We start from the raw sequence: 18,106 nt of genomic DNA, 5'->3' as shown, positions 1-18,106 counted from the left end.
AATTCACTTTTATACTACTCGAGAACAGGCATTTGCAGCAATAGTTCGTGGATCGTTTCCAGCAGCAGTAGTTCGATTGCAAAGCTCATTTCAGTGCTATATGAGGGCAAAAATTGCGCTACAATCGCGAATACCGAATCCCGATCTTCCCCATATATTTATTTTCCTTTTCTCCCTAGCTTCTACTCCTCACATGAAATAAGACTCGAAATTTACTTCTGTTGGCATAATGAAATGTCATTCATATGCTTAAAGGAGCCAAGTTGGTGCCACCAAGATTGTTCTCCGAAGATTATTCAGAAACTTTAATTTGCTTTGAATAGTATTTCCGATGAAGACGTGATTATATTAATTATCTTGAGTTTACTTATCAGTGGCAATATCAGCCTTAAAAATATAAAGTTCGAGAGGTGTGTTGTGAAAAAGTTTGAAAAATCTCTGACCCCTGAAACGAGAGCGAGCTCTATCGGCGTAATGCGATATGAAGGGCATTGAGTATTGTGGGCCGTGGCATATATTTTTTCTCGCCTCTAATGTGAGATGGCAACATTCGGTTGTCTGTTTCTTGCTATTTTGTGGTGAATTTTCTTGCGAAGTGTATACTAATACATAATCGTGTTAGCTAAGAGTAATTTGCTGTCATGCCTAAAAATAAGGGTAAGATTTAAATGTTAACTTAATTGATGTGAGTTATAGTTTAAATGTGTATTCAATATAGGTATCGGAACTTTTATGCACAATATGCTGGGTAGTAGGAACCGAAAGTCAGAGTTGGAATTAGCTCACTTTGTCCAAAAAATTATAAAATACTTTATGTTTGAAGCTTATGATTTCAATGAGTTACGTTTACATAACACCTGTACTGTTTATATTTATCAACTGCCACGATATTAATGTTTAAACTTTTTCAGCAATCTTGATGTAAAAATTAATTTTTTATGTGGGATTTTGTTTTGTTATTAGTTATTAATTCTGGGCATACCTTTTTGTTGTAAACTTTTCTATTGTTATATAAGTTTGCATAGTTTTTTTGAAGTAATCTTAGGTTTAAAATCATTAACATGCATTTCATTTATGATAGTCCATAGTGCGTAGTTATTATTGAATATTACCGTCAAATCTGCTTTACTTTTTTCTCAGGAAAGGGAGGTAAAAATAGGAGGAGAGGGAAGAATGAAAATGAAGCAGAAAAGAGAGAATTGGTGTTTAAAGAAGATGGCCAAGGTAATTTAAATTTTCCTGAAAATTATTATGAACATTTTGTTGTATTAAGTGTAAGTATAGTGTATTTATTAAATGAAGTACATTGTGCATATTGTATAGAGTGCAGTATACATACTCCATTGTAGGTAAAATCCTAGGAGAGCCCACACCCTTGACAACAAACTGGGAAAGTGTGCACTGGTTTGCGCATTTCTCAAACTTGAAAATAACAAATCAAAGAATTGCACAACTCGGTATCCATGTACATATCAACCTATTTTCACTAAAAAAAAAAAAAAATGGAGAATTGCGCAAACTTGGCATTGCACACTCCCTTGACTTTGTCCATGTTCACATCGATATGCGCCATAACCAAAATAATCATTTGCACTAAGGGTGTGGGCTCTGCTAGGATCCAACCTACATTATATACTACATAGTATGCAGTTCCAATAATTGTCTAAAATTAGGAACCATACCCATAGCAAAAGATTTGCCCAAACTGACAAACTTATAAAAATATTTCTTATTAGGTTAAACCTAATATTTTTGTTAGATATGTAGTAATGTATTTAAACCAGTCTGAGGTAACCATGTAAAATGCTTATCATTCTCAGTTTAACATATATCTCTCTAATAATAAAAATAAAATTGTTGCATTTTAAGTATTTGTAAGCATTCATCATAAGAAAAAGTGGATTATTTTTTAGCTATTTATGATTTTTTTTAAAGTAAAACCTTTAAAATTTATAATTTGAAAGCAATGTAAATTATGTTTGTATTGCTTATTCTTTTTATGAAATGGCTGTTGATAATTTTATGTGCTTTAGAATATGCCCAGGTCGTGAAAATGTTAGGAAATGGCAGACTAGAAGCTATGTGTTTTGATGGTGTGAAAAGGCTGTGTCACATTAGAGGCAAATTGAGGAAAAAGGTACTTTAATTTTATTTTCTAACTTTTGTTTTTCAAAATGCAAAAACTTTTATGTTTAGATCAGAAATTACAGAATCATTTCTTGTATACATATTATGCTAGCAGCAAGAATTAACATAATTAATAAAAATGAAAGCTACTGTACAGTAAATTTGAATAAAACATAGGGAAAAATAAGATTAATTAAAAGAAACAAACTTTTTTAATATATGACGTATATTAGGTTATCCAGAATATATTAGGTTATTCAAGTGATCAGAAATCATTGTTTTGCTAACGCCAAGCTCTTGAACACTTATGCTTGGGTTTGTTTCAACTAAAGTCTCCAAATCGCCGTCATCAACAGCTGAAGAGCATCCACAATGAAACATGCTATCATTTTGCAGATCGTACCAGAGTTAAACTCTTCTCTACATAATCAAAATCACAGATTTTTAAGTTTGATAAGATAATACAGTCAAAAGTCGTTAATCTGGACTCGTCGGGACTTCGGTGATTCCGGATTATCGATTTTTCCGGATTACAGATCATCAGTTTAAATCTCGTAAGATGGCATGCAGAAATTTTAAAATTATAAATATTAAACCGTAATTTATGAAATAAAGAACAATTATCATCTAAAGGGTATCAAAATTTACAGAAAAAAAAAGCTTAATATTTATTTTTTTACTTTATTAAACATTTCTTTCAATGTAAGTTGTTTAAGTTGCTTCATTTTATGTGATAATACTTTTTCTTTAATTCTATAAACAGACATAATTTCTTGTTCAGTTACAAAGTTTCGCTGTTCAAGTCCTGCAATTGCTGTGCCGAGAATACCGACTAACTTGTCAATCGAAATTTTTTCATTTTCACTAACCTCTCTGTCACCTTCTTGATGTCTTTATCCATTTTTTGCAGCAATTCCACTTTTTGTTTGATGGACATCGAAACATACTTTCGTTTTGTAGATCCTTTGGGAGCTCCAGCATCGGAAATTCTATTTGACATAATCGAAAGTTCAAGTTTACTTTTATAAAATTGCTCTTACAGTCTGCAAAAAATAATAAGCTGGATCCAATTAGAAGATTAAGGAACAACGCAATCATCAACATCAACTGAATTAGATAATTTTAGCTTATAACATCTGTTATACATTGAACGTGCACGCGAAAACGTATTCTGCGCTTGCGCACACGCAAATGCGCAGTCGTAAATGTTGGCTTTAGTTTTCCACATGCAGATTTCGATCGGCGGTAAGCTAACGTGGTTGCCACTGATTGGCCGATGACGTGAAGATCGGCGGGTTGGCCGAATATAATATATATGTACGGCGGTATCGGCGAATCTTGTTTTCTTGTTCTCTTGTGTGATTATCAGTTAGCTTTGTGCTAGTTTGCTTTCACTAAATGATTTTAAATGTAAAAGCTACAGTGTTAGCTCTTTTATTTTATTTACGGAATAAAGCAAGAATTTTATTTAGTTTAGTCTTAGCTTTATTTAAGGGAAGCAAAACATGCTTTGCTTTTATCACCACTGCCAACAGGGTTATGGGCCCAGCGCCAACAGCTAATCAGTCATCCAGTTCAACTCAGCATTGAAGGAATGTAGGTGAAGAGGGCCGTTATCCACGAAAAGAAGCTGACCTGTCTTAGAAGTTTGTTCAAGTCGTTGTGCTCACACTTAATTGAAGATGTCATTACTACCTGAAGGTTTTGAGTTGTTAAACCATGACAACTGGGATCGATGGAAAGTCGACATGAAAATGCTGTTACTGGATAGAAATTGTTGGATCTTCATAGAGGACAAAGAAGAAGAATTAGGTAAAAGTGCAACAAGGCGTGAAAAGCAGGAGTTCACACTGAGGGAGAACAGAGCCTTCACTACATTATATTACGGAATTAAAGCTGAGTTCAGGCCGCTGATACAAGAATGTTCAAGTGGTAAAGAAGCGTGGGAAGTTCTACAGAAGCAATTCGAACCCAAAACAAGAGCAAGGATAATTCAGTTACTGGATGAATTTTTTAGTATTAGATATACGCCAAATGAAGAAATAGGATTATTCATCGCAAGAATAAGAAGGACTGCAAAGAAGTTGGCTGAAGCTGGTCACAACTTGGCAAATCTTTTTAAAGGATTCCAGGCAATAAGGAGATTACCCCAGGAATACTCCGGCATTGTACAATTGATCTATAGGTGGAAGGACGAAGATTTTACGCTGGAAAGAATTGCTGAAGAGCTGGTAAGGGAAGAAAGCCGACTTCGCCAGGTAATTGCCGATTTAGAAGACAGCAAGGTAAGCGTGTTTAATACTATCAGTTTAAACTCAGGGAAAGATAAAGTTGAAAATAAAACTAAATCTAAGAAAAAAATGGGAAATATGAGAATAGGACCTTGTTTCAGATGTCATAAATTTGGGCACTTAATTGCTCATTGTAAAGAAAATGTAAGTAAAAATCAGAAGTTTAAAATAGACGATAAAAATGGACAGTTTAAAGATAAAGAATTAATGTTAGTAGAAAATTATGTAACAACTACAGATAAAGGAGGCAACGCAGATAAATTTAATTGGGTCGTAGATACTGCAGCTACAACTCATTTCTGTAATAATAGAAATTTAATGACAAATTTCGAAGAAATAAACGATATACGTATGTCTTTAGCTGTAGGAAATTGTGAAAGTAAAGTACTAGGAAAGGGTACTGTCAAATTTGCAGTAAAAGTAGGCAATCGAATAAATTGGATTGAGTTAGATAATGTGTTATATAATCCAAATCTAAGAAGAAATTTATTATCGGGAGCAAGGTTAGAAAAGGCTGGTGCTCATTTTGTGATTTCAAAAGGGAAGATGTGGATATACTTTAATAATTGGGATAGATTATGCTACGCTAAACAATATGACGGACTTTATCACGTAAAACCATTTAGATATGCAACAGGTAAAAGGGAAGCTGGTTACGGTACAGAAATTGGAAAGTTAAATAAAGTAGACGATGCAATGCTATGGCATCGTAGATTTAGCCATGTAAATTTTGATTATATTAAGAAAAGTAGTAAGAATCAAAGCATGAAAGGGTTACCAGAAATTGAAAAACCAATAGAGAGGTGTAAATCGTGTATTATTGCTAAATCTAGTAGAATAACTTTTAAATCTGTTCCGAAGAGATCGGATAAACCATTGCAGTTGGTTTATTTAGACGTTTGTGGCCCACTACCAGTTCCATCTAAGGGTGGGAGTAAATATTTTCTTGCTATTGTAGATGATTATAGTGGATTAGTAACAGTGTATTGTATGAAAAATAAAAACGAATCGTTCTATAACTTTAAGAATTATCATAGGCAAATGGAAAGACTGACGAATAGAAAATTAATAAGTATACGCACCGATAATGGTGGGGAATTCTGTAAAGGGCAATTCGAAGGGTACTTAGCCGAAAATGGAATTAGTGTTGAACGCACGAACGCGTACGCCCCAGAAGAGAACGGTGTGTGTGAACGTTTTAACCGAACGGCATTAGACGCAGTTAAAGCTATGCTTAATGATGGTAAAATGGGAAAAGAATGGTGGGCAGAAGCTCTTGGCTGTTTCGTACATACGTGGAACAGAGTATGTCATAAAAGCAACCGAACACCTTATGAAATGTTCCTAAATAGAAAACCCAGTGTTGTTTATTTTAAAGTATTTGGTTGTAAAGCCTATGTTGGCGTGCCAAAACAGACTAGGAATAAATTAGAAATGAGGTGCAAAGAAGGAATCATGGTAGGATATGCGAAGGAAACTAGGGGTTATAGGATATGGCTGCCAGAAGAATGCAAATTAATAGAAACCTGTAATGTGAAGTTCGATGAAAAACTGTATGCAGCAAATGGCATCCTGGAACAGAAATCAAAACCTAAATTTAAAAGACTAAAGGAATCTGAGCTATTAGCAGAATCAGATAGAGAACAGGAAATTTCTAGAGAAGAAATAAAGTTGTCAGATGACAAATCTACTCCGAAAGAAGTATCAGACTTAAACTGGCAAAGAAAAGCAGTTAAAAGGCCAGATAGAACATGTACAGACATATATTATTATGTAGAGGGAACAGACACCCGTTTTAGATCCTATAATGATATTGAAAAGTATTGTGAGGCAAGGAATATTAAATATGAAAAAGATAAGTTCGATTTTAGTGGAAAAAACAAATACTCAGGGAAAGTTAATTTCGTAGAACAGGAGACTAGCTCTGTGTCTGAAGAGGCAAATTCCGTAGAAATAGTTATCCCACAAAATTTTAAAGAAGCACGAAAATCAGTAAATGCCGAAGAATAGGATAACGCAATGAAAGAAGAAATCGTCACAATAAAGAAAAGAAAGGTTTGGGAATTAGTCGAAAAGCCAGAAAATAAAACTATAATAGGAAACAAATGGGTCTATACGCTAAAAAGAAATGAAAAGAATCAAGTGGTTAGATACAAGCACGCTTAGTAGCACAGGGATTCAGGCAGAAAAGAGGTGAAGATTTTGATGACATTTACAGTCCTGTAGTAAATTTTTCAATCATAAGAATATTTTTCACTATACTGGTATGTTTATATGGATGGACTAATTGTCAGTTAGATGTAAAGAACGCATATTTATATGCAAACCTAAATGAGAAAATATATATGACCCAACCAGAGGGATTTATCGAAGAGAAAAATAAAGTGTGTTTATTACACAAGGCCATTTACGGTTTACATCAAAGCGGCCGTGAATGGTTTTGTGAATTTGAAAGTACTTTAGAAAATCTGCATTTTAAGAAAATACAATGGTGTAATTGTGTTTATAAGGTTTCAAATGTAATTCTCTTGTTATATGTAGATGATATTGTGATTTTTAGTAAAGATCAATATAGTAAAGTAATTTCACAGCTGAGTAAGTTTTTTGATCTTAAAGTATTAGGCAAAACTAAAACGTTACTTGGAATTGAATTCTTAGAGAATGAAAATGGGTTTTTTATACATCAGCAAAAATATATCGAAGAAATTTTGAAAAATTTAAACATTTCCAGATACCAATAACTTCACTTCCCATAGTTAAGGGCACTATTCTTACAAAATTAGATTGTCCATCTACAAGTGCAGAAGTTGCGGAAATGCATACATTACCCTTTAGAAATCTGTTAGGATGTTTAGTTTTTGTAGCTAACAGGACAAGGCCTGATATTACATATGCAGTGAATATCTTATCACAATTTCAGGAGAATCCTGGAATTAGAAAGGAATTGGGAAGCATTGTTGAAATTGCTTGGTTATCTCAATAGTACTAAATTATATAAGTTAAACTTATCGAAGATTAAACATCTAAATTTATATTGTTATTCAGATGCTGATTATGCAAATAATAGAGATGACCGCGTGTCCATGGGAGGATTTATATTATATTTAGATGAAGTACCGGTAATCTGGAAAACTGTTAAACAAAAATGTGTAAGTTTATCAACCATGGAAGCGGAGTATATCACTTTATCTGAAGCAGCGAAGGAATTAATGTGGACGAAAAATGTCTTACAAGATGAAATTTTAAAGTTTAATTTAAGAGAGTGTAAACTATTTTGTGATAACAAGTCTGCCATTGATTTTTCTAGATCGCCAATAGAAAATCGCCGAACTAAGCACATAGACGTAAAATATCACTTTGTTAGAAGACTAGTAAATGATGGAGTGTTTGACCTTGAATTTATCACCAGTAAATTAAATACTGCCGACTTATTTACAAAAGCAGCGACTGCTGTTAATTTAAGAAAGTTTTGTTTAGATGTTTTCAGTGTTTAAAGACAATAAGTGTTTTCGATAATAGAATTGAACTATGAACTTCTGTGAAAGTTTTGTTTTTGTCTTTGCATGGGGAAAAGAGGGCCGTTTGTTGGCTTTAGTTTTCCACGTGCAAATTTTGATCGGCGGTAAGCTAACGTGGTTGCCGCTGATTGGCCGATGACGTCAAGATCGGCGGGTGGCCGAATATAATGTATATGTACGCCGGTATCGGCGAATCTTGTTTTCTTGTGTGATTATCAGTTAGCTTTATGCTAGTTTGCTTTCACTAAATGATTTTAAATGTAAAGGCTACAGTGTTAGCTCTTTTATTTTATTTACGGAATAAAGCAAGAATTTTATTTAGTTTAGTCTTAGCTTTATTTAAGGAAAGCAAAACATGCTTTGCTTTTATCACCACTGCCAACAGTAAAGGTCTTACGTGCACGCGTAAATGCCTATGCGCATGTGTCAACGCAGTGCATGCGCAGAAAGTTTTTAGCTTTGAGGTCCGGATTATAGATCATTCCGGATTATGGGTGTCCCAATTAATGACTTTTGACTGTATTAATAATAATAGCCTGAACAAAATAATAAGTTGGATCAAAATCTTTCTCCCTTTTGTCCCTGTTACATCAAAAATATGTTTTGGGGCTTCATTTATTGTGAAGCAACATTTACTGTTTATGTACGAGAATAAAAGTCAGATTAAAGAAATGCTCCCTTCCTATAATCACTTGAGGGTTAAAAGCATGGTTTACTAGCCAGCAAGTGCTTAAAGGTGATTTATAGTGTGATTCAGTTTTCTCATGAATAATGAATGATGTTTCTCAGCAGAAGAAATCACATATCTGTTAGGAGTTGATTTTATAGAACACTGCTTTCTCTCTCTCTTCTTTTTAAAGCATTATGTTCTTCATTCCACCACTGTGTAAGAAACAAGAAAATTTCTTAAAAAAAAAAAGAGAATGTGTTTTGTTAGAGTCCTGGGTATTACATTATTCCAGCTATTATGTCTTGATTTCGAATTTTGTACTGTAGTACACTTTAAGTTTTATTTGGAAATTTTTAACCCTCTGACTACTCAATTTGTAGACCAAAATCGCTTCCAAAGCTGCGTTTTTTTTTTTTTTTTTTTTTTTTTTCCCCCTTCCTCCTTCCATATTTTAAATCTATATATACAAGAAATGTATATTGGAGAATTGTAAAGTGAACTTTTTCTTTCTAGAAAATATTTTTTATATAGATTTTTATCATGAGAAACTAAGTTGCCAGAAAAACCAATTTCAGATATTATCACCAAAAAATTCTTTTTTAAAAAATAAATTTGTCAAATTACAGTTAATTTCTATTTATTGCATAATATAAAAAAGTAAAATGTATAAAATTTAAGAAAATATAAAGCGCTGAGGGAAAAATACGTGAGAAATGAAGTTTAATATGATAGAGTTCAAAACAGGGTTCAAGGCAAAGTCCAACTTCACAGTTCAATAAATCTAATTATAAATCTAAATAATAATTCAATAATTTAATTAGATAATCAAGATAATGGCTGAACATTTTCTAGCAGCCATTTCTGTAAGAAAAAAGCAAAAAGTGAAGTTTGAGCACTAATACCACGTGGCTTCAAATGCCGCAATTTAGTAGACTACTAATGATATCTGTTGGCCAAAAATGTAAACTAAACGCCTAATACTGTATATAATTTATTTCAATGGTTAAATGGGATGTGCTTCTCAATAAAGGGGAAAAAAAAAAAAAAAAAAAAAAAAACATATGCTCGTGGGATGAGCAAATTTTGCTACATTTGAGTTGCCCGTGGAAATCGCAGGATGATCAGCCAGAGGGTTTCACAGATCTAAGGCTATGTTTATTATATTCACATATATAACTAGTTCCTATTCAGATTGGAAAAAAGTATCATTAAATGTTATGTATTTAGTTTATTAACAAGTTTTATGCATGTTACTATATTCCTTTATATGTTTTCAATATGAACAACTTGAATACCTTGTTGTATATTTTATTTTTGTGTTTAATAATCCAGGTGTGGATAAATCAAGGTGATATTATTCTTGTGGGTCTAAGAGACTACCAAGATGCTAAGGCTGATGTTATACTTAAGTACAATCCAGATGAGGCTAGAAATCTGAAAACCTATGGTGAATTACCTGAACATGGTAAGACATTTTGTAGCAATTTAGATAGCTTTTTAATTACTGGTAGTATTCATTAGCATAATTATGCAAATTGAAGGCTAAGCTAGTAATAAGTCAAAACATTACAAATTACTCAAAATAATAATTTTATACAACCTCATTTTTGCATAACATTAAAAGTGTATAAAGATGATCTGAGAGGTTAGAACATTGAAAGATTTATTTATTTATTGTGTTAAAAAACCATTAATGATCATTGCTATAGAAGACAAAAACCATGTTGATATGTCAGAAGAAAAATAATTATCTTTCATATTAGAACTGGAGAAAAATTTTTGCTCCTTGCGTATTCCATTAATCATGCAACTGTTGCTATGGTGCACATTCCTTGCTGATAAAAAAGTATATTTTTATTTCTATGTAACTACTTGCATAATATTTAATATCTCTTTTTTTCCTTCATTTTAGCTAAAATCAATGACACAGTTAACTTTGGTGAAGAAGAAGAAGATGACAACATCATTGAATTTGATGAAGTTAGTGGGGATGAGGATATTGAGAATGTAAGTTTGAATAAGTTTCTAAATGTTGCATTTGCATTTGAAATTTGATTGCTATACAGACATCAAAGACTTCCAGATATTTATCAAGCAATCTTATCCTAAGAAGGCTCTCCATTGTTCCTCTTTTTGTTTTGTGTAGAGAGTCATTAGAAAATAAGACTGTCAGTGATATTCAGTAATCTTATTTAAGTATGTTCTCAGAAATATTTAATTTCCAAAGGTGATTGCTGTCTAAGGTTTTGTTGTAATCTTAGTAAGCTTTTTTAATAAAATGATAGAATGTGTGTCATAAAAATTATCTTAGGTAATGCAAAGAAGAATGAAATTTTGTGTAGATCAATTAGCAGGGAGCCAGTGGAAGCGGGCCTGTGAACTTTAGTTCTTTTTTTTAAACTTTGTTAATACATTTTATTAGCAATTTTTAATATTACTCATCAAGGTAAGATTTATGCAATAAATAAAAGCTTCCATTTATTGCATATTTTTGTAAACTGAGCTGTAGCTTTATTAAGAAAAGATTTTTAGCATTGAAGAGTTTGGATGTAAATCTAATGAGTTGTTATTCCTTGTCCACATATCTTTGTGTGTGTGTGTGTGTTGTGTTGGAATGTTATACTGAATTATGCAAATGTTGTTTAGAGATTTACCTTACATTGAAAAATTGTTTAACTTTAAAACCTAATTATTAATGAACTAGTATGTAATTTGATGTGAATTAAATTCCTGTCTTATAAAGTAGTAGTATAAATTAATTGTATTATGATAGTTTTACAATGTAAATGCATGGACTAAAGCTTTTCTGCTAAAAGTTTTGTATGTAAAGAAGCCATAAATAAGGTAAATAAAAAAATTTAAATGGTCAATATTAAATAATTTTATATCTTGTAAAATTAAATTTCGTAAAATATGCTGTTAGTGATCAAAGTGTCAATGATTTTAATCATCAAATTGAAATCATTCACATCCTAATCAGTTATTTAAATCACTGGATTTAAAAAATAAAAATCAAATATTTTCTGATTTTTAAAATAGTGCAAAATGTTAAAATCAAAAATTTAACTAATTTGTAATGCTTTTAAAGAGATTTTTTTATTATTGATTATAAAAAATAGAATTTTTTCAAGAAGTAAAATTGTTTAAATGCCATGTGAGTAGAATGCAAGAAAATATTTCATTTCCATGCCTGTCTATTCTTAAGCATAAATCTGATAATGAATATGCTAATTCAAAACTTTTAGTGAATGATCCAAGTTTGCATGTTGCAAAAACACAGCCTTCTCAAAAGTCTAAATTAGATAATCAAAGTAGGGTATATATTTTTTAAAGCTACTACTGCATCACAGTTAAGAAAACTCCCATTTTATGAAATTAATGGAGCATCATGAAAGATGCTAGATGGTTTGATCTGATACTCACAATCTAAAAATAATGTGGCATGTATGTTTGCACAATAAATGAAGCTGTACATTAAGTGGTAATTATTGATATATCATTAACTACTTACAAATATAATATTGTTAACATCACTTGCAATAACACACACAAGGTATATCATTAACACCACTCACACCAGTAAAAATTTACTTTTTCTTGTAACGTATGCTTTTAAAATTAAGTTGAAACAATTTTAAAAGTAAAATTCATGGTTTTGTAACCAATAATGGAGCAAATATGGGCAAATTGGGAAAGCAATTTTTGGGATATATTTTATGTTTGCTCAGCACCAAACATTTAACTTCATCAGATGTTATTGAACATGTGTTAGTCAAGTTGTAAAATATTTTCAAAATCAGCAGGTTTCCTGAAACAAATTCAATTAATATAATGGAATTGGTTTAAGTACACAGTCTGAAGTACACTGGAACTTAGTATGTGACACCGTAAGAGCCTTGGTCATTTTTCATTGTAATTTGTGGAGGAGTATCGAATTACATTAGGCAAAAATGTAATGAAAGTGAAAAGCTCTTATGGCAGTCAAACAAACTGTAGAAAATCTCTTACTTTGAAGCTGGTTTCATTCTCTTTGAATAAAATCTACAAGGGTAATAAAGATTACTGTCCCCTCCTCTTTCTCTTACTATGCAGATTAGTAACATAACGTGAGCATATCATTTGTATTTTCAATTTATTTATATAATTGTGCATTTCAGCACTAAGCTTTGGAAACCGAAATTAACTATATACACATAAAATATAAAGATGAAGTTTTGAATGCATGTGGCAAGTGTATACTGCATTAGCAGAAGCATGGGGCAGTAAAGAGTACAATTGTCTTCAGTAACAGTAAATAGCTGTCTGCATTTTATAAGTTCTGTATCTTGAAAATTCAGAAAGAAGCTGGTTTTCTGAATATTCTTGGTGTAAAACTTTTGCTGTACAGAAATACTTTAATGAAATCCAACTGAAAAAGAATCTGTAACCAAATAGGAATTAAAAGATAGTGGAATTTTTAAGTGTTGATATAAGATTATGCCAAATGAATGGGTAAAATTTTAATATTTTCCTTGTTGAAATGAATATTTGCATTCTGGAAAATTGAAGATACCTAATCAGATACTTGAATAGCAGTATTTGGGACTTAAAATTTAGTCATATTTTTGTAATAGGATTGATTTTAAAAGTATAGTTTTATAAAATGAAACGTATTTTATTGCATTAATTGACATTATAACTTGCTTTTGTTACATATGTTGCAAAGTATAAAAATACAGGGTTATCCAAATTAAACTTCCCCAACTCAGAGGCCTGTGCAGAGTGTTGTATAGGTCATAATGTGATGAAATTTTAAAAACAGATACTTCAGATCATGCGCTCGAGATTTATTACACACACACACACACACACACACAAAAAAAAAAAAAAAAAAAAAAAAAAGAGAGAGAGAGAACCAGAAGTTGCCAATAGGTGGCGCTGTAACACTAGTAATGTGCATATTGCAGCAACGTAATTTGCAGAAATAAAGCTTCTGCGCAACGTATCCAAAAGACGAGCCCTACAAAAGTGGAAGACAGGCAGTTGTTTCCAGCTTGCTGATCCACAATGGCGACTTTGAAAGACAAAGCTCTGTTAGTGAAACTTTTCTACCAGAATGACGAGAACTCCTATGCTAAGAGCATTCCGTCGGCTGAAGATCTTACGCCGAGGACCAATGACACCACACGCTCTACGAGACATGATGAAGAAGTTCGAAAGAACGGGACAGTTGGGAATTTTACGAGGTAGAGGACGACAGGTTGTGGAATCTGCACGCGTAGAAGACGTTGCTTTGGCGGTCGTGGACCCCACTAGCCAATCGCCACATGGTGTTGTCAGTGTGACAACTGTTTCTTGTGCTGTTGATATGCCCTATACTACCGTCTGGCGTGTGATGCGTTGAATCCTCGGTTATTTTCCTTACAAAATCCATAGTCGTCATCAGCTGTCCGACGGGGATCCTGTGGTTCGGGAAACATTTGCGTTGCAGTTTCTTGCCAGAATGGAAGTCGATGCTGCTTGGCCGTGGAACATCCTTTGGACGGATGAGGCCCATTTTCACCTGAATGGTGAAGTGAATACGCACAGCTGCCGCATTTGGGCAAGTGAAAACCCGCGCGCAATCCATCAAGTGCCCTTGTACCCTCCAAAGGTTACTGTATGGTGCGGTTTCACTGCAACATTCGTCATTGGGCCTTATTTTTTTGAAGAGGTGACTCCAACAGGGTTCAAAACCTTCTCTGTCACAAGAAAACGATATCAGGGCATGTTGACAACGTTTGTGATCCCTGAGCTGCAACAACGTGGTCGCCTCCAGGACACGATATTTATGCAGGATGGTGCACCTCCCCATATTCTTCGTGGCGTTCAACAGGCGTTACGAGCAACTTTTACCGATGCACGTGTGATCAGCAGCTGTTTCCCTACGGCTTGGCCTCCCCGCTCGCCTGATCTCACGCCATGCGACTTTTGGTTATGGGGATTCTTAAAGGATCGAGTCTACGGAGAACACCCAGCAACCTTGGCACATATGAAAGATGCAATTATTCGACATGTTCATGGAATTAATGTGGACTTGCTGTGGAACACACTGCTTTGCGAATGGAAAGAGTTGTGGAGAACCACGGCACACATATAGAACATCTGTAGAATGTCTTGTTGATCTGCAGCGCCACCTATCGGCAACTTCTTGTACTAATTTTTTTTGTTTAATCAATCTCGAGTGCATGATCTGAAGTGTCTGTTTTTAAAATTTCATCACATTATGACCCATACAACACTCTGCACAGGCTTCTGAGTTGGGGAAGTTTAATTTGGATAACCCTGTATATTAAAAACTCAAAACTTCTATTCTTGTTTATGAGGAATGTATGGTGGAGAGTTGTAAATGGGCACTGTGCTTATATTTATGGACAGTACAAGTGAACAGTATAACAGATGTTCAATAACTTTTATTAACCACTAGTTATGTAAATATGGATGTATGGCAGACTCTGATCCAGTGCTTGATAATATTGTGTATGACCTGTCCTAATTCTGGACTTTGTTATTTTGTTTGAGGTGCATTTGGTATTAATAGTATTTTGGAAAGGCTGTAGAAGCTGAATGGCTATTGTTGTGATATGCATTTTATTAACTACAGTGGAGAAAGATATTTTAAGTAATTAATTTTTCAAAATATTCAATTAAAGCTTGTAGAGGTATAGAAAACATTTCTTTTGAAGTGGTATATATGTGCATTTTATTTTATTCTAATATGATTCACGAATCTGAGAATAGTGCTACTTCTAAATGTATTGTCTTAAATAAAATATGATAAAAATATTATGTAATAAATATTAAAAAGATTTTTTTTCTATAGATATGAGAGTGAGACATCAGATAAAAGATTTTAAAAACTTTTCCAAGACTTTTCAAGAAACTGCAACCAAGCATTTTTTTCATTTAAAGTTTTCAAGTGTCATATGTACCATCACACTGGTTCAGTGCTTTTATTTATGTTTTTAGTTTCTAAATTTAGGTTGAAGTATTGCATTTCAGGTGCTTTATTTTTTAATTTTATAAACATTTATTATTAACTTGTTGATTTATTTTATGATGTATATCTGATGGTTAGCTATTTCATTTGTACTTTTAAATTGCCATTTTGCCCAGTATGAATCTATTGTAAAAATTTAAATTTATCGAAATACTTTACCATTAGATAATTCAGTTAAAAAATTATTCTTTATATCTCAATCTCGCAAATAAATATTTTTTATTATTCTGAATTATGAGATTGAAATACTGCTTTTTATAATTAAGTCTGATAGCATTAGATAATTCAAAAATTATTCTTTATATCTTAATTTTGCAAATATATATCCTTTATTACCCTAAATTATGAGATTGAAATATTGTTTTTATAATTAAGTATGAAAGTCATACATTTTGTATTAGTACTGTGTATTTTATTTATCAAATAATTAATGTTTTAATGTTAACGAATTATGGGTATTTATTGCTGTCTCCTGAAAATTTTTATTTGTCATCAACTGAATGTTGCTTTCTTGAAAAGAAATATTTTTAAAAACATTTAAAGGTAAAATCTCTGTTTTTAACCATTCCATCAAAATTTAAATATAATAAATAATTATATGTTTTAGGTAATTTGTACATATATCAGTAGTTTCCAGATGTGTGTATTCTTGATGTAACTATGTTTACTTAAATAAAATCTTTAAGTCAAGCTTCACTGTGTACTTCTATTTGTGCAAGTTTATTCATATTTGAGTTTTTGTAGTTTAAAAAATATTTTGCTTTTTTGTAATAACTTACCATAATGCCAGTTTAAGAATGGCCATAATTTTAAGGAGATATTTAATTAGAAACTACATAAAATAATTATTTTATTGTACTTATATTTTTAATGCACTAAGACGCACAATTAACTTTAATAAATGTGAATATACATATGTTAAAGATATTTCATTAATCTTAAGAGAAATTTTACAAATTTTAAAAGCTTGTAATTTTTTTAAAATGTATCCAATGAAGCAACTAATTATGGCCTACAAATATATTTATTCAGTGTAGTAATTTATATTCTAAAGCATATATTTTTATTATCTGATTAAATTATTTAAGAAATGGCAGAACATACAATGTAAAATGTGTTAATTTTATAAGAAAAAGTTTGTACATTGTTATATCTATAAAATTTTTTATAATCTTTTATATTATTGAATATTAACTGTTCACATTTGATCTTCTAAATAAGCTGATGGATGGAGAGGAAAACTTTTCTGTTATTGCTTGTAAAAGGATTAACAGTTTATACAGTTGAGCAAATATAGTGGAATTCCAACAGTACTGAAATTTCTGGAATAAGCAAACAAATTCTCCAGATTTAGTTTTAAAATATAAGGTTGTTGAAAGTATAATCATTTGAAATTTTGTATTGATAATACTCAAGACTGATTTAAAAAAGGTAACAAAACTGAAAATGCTAAGTTCAAAAGAATTTCAATGATTAATTCCAGAACTCGCTCTACAGATTAAATTCTAAACAGTAGTCTTTTGCTTGTTCTGCAAAGGAAGAAGAGAGTTCAAGAATTTAATAGTGACTTTCTGTGGAATTCAAATCCCCAAATTAAATAGTCTAAATACCAGGGATTCACATAATAAATTTTCTGTTAAATTTGTATCTTACCTGTGAGCCTCCATTTAGAAAGTACTACTGTTGAATGCATGCATGCTATAATAATTAATAGTTTTAATTCATGTAGATTTTCTGAAAGTTATATGAAAAATGATTTAATTGCAATTTTTCTGATCAAGGTAATCTAAGATTAGAGAAAAAACTGGGAATTGCAATGAAACTTCTGCAAAATTTCCTAATAGTGTAATTTAGCAGTGTTTATAATTAGCACTAGAAAATTCAGTAAAAATCATAATAAAATTAATCAATAAACTGCTGGTTGATAAATTGTGCTTTTTATCAATAAGCATCAAGAATTAGTAAAGATCAAAATGTTGAAATATTAAAAATCTGCTGTGCATTTGAATCAGTAGGCAGGTTGTATGTAAAGTGAGTACAGGTATGAAGGAGCATCTCTGTAGTACCACAGGTATTTGAGCTATTCCTGAACCTAGCTAACTATTATTAAGCTTCAACCTCAGTTTTGAAAAAGCAGTCTGAGTGTTTCCCACCCCTCTTCTCTTACCACCAACTTCTCAAGAGGACTTTTGGCTCACTGTTGTGTTTTGAGTGGCCTCATGCCGCACAAGCACTGTACACATACAAACATCCATGCCATCTCTGCGGTTCAGTTACTGTCTGTAACCACTAAACAGACTGGATGACATTGAGCATAGCAGCTAGACAGAGAAGAGAATACATGTCTTTTAAATGTCTTTGAACATTGTTTTTGAAAACTTGGGCGACTGAGGCATCTAAAAGTCAAAATGTTCATTTAAATGCCCTTTCTAAGACGGAAGGTGCATAGTCCCTAGAAGTTCCACACATCAGCATTAAACTA

General features: G+C 32.1%; 1 protein-coding gene across 1 annotated transcript; it reads left to right on the top strand.

Annotated features, from left to right (window-relative positions):
* Nucleotides 1-502: 502 nt before the first annotated feature.
* Nucleotides 503-16,314, top strand: LOC146997396 (eukaryotic translation initiation factor 1A, X-chromosomal-like). Its single transcript, XM_085817589.1, has 6 exons — nucleotides 503-657; nucleotides 1,141-1,224; nucleotides 2,034-2,137; nucleotides 9,939-10,071; nucleotides 10,519-10,613; nucleotides 15,448-16,314. Exons 1-6 carry the CDS (start codon nucleotides 642-644, stop codon nucleotides 15,451-15,453), a joined length of 438 nt encoding a protein of 145 aa, XP_085673715.1. The 5' UTR covers nucleotides 503-641; the 3' UTR covers nucleotides 15,454-16,314.
* The last annotated feature ends 1,792 nt before the right edge of the window (nucleotides 16,315-18,106 follow it).

Source organism: Stegodyphus dumicola, chromosome 5, assembly GCF_044657685.1.
Source record: "Stegodyphus dumicola isolate Sdum_Otavi_A_Nest chromosome 5, ASM4465768v1".
NCBI lineage: Eukaryota > Metazoa > Arthropoda > Arachnida > Araneae > Eresidae > Stegodyphus > Stegodyphus dumicola.
Note: the sequence above shows the minus strand (reverse complement) of the source record. Positions and strands in the feature narration are given on the sequence as shown.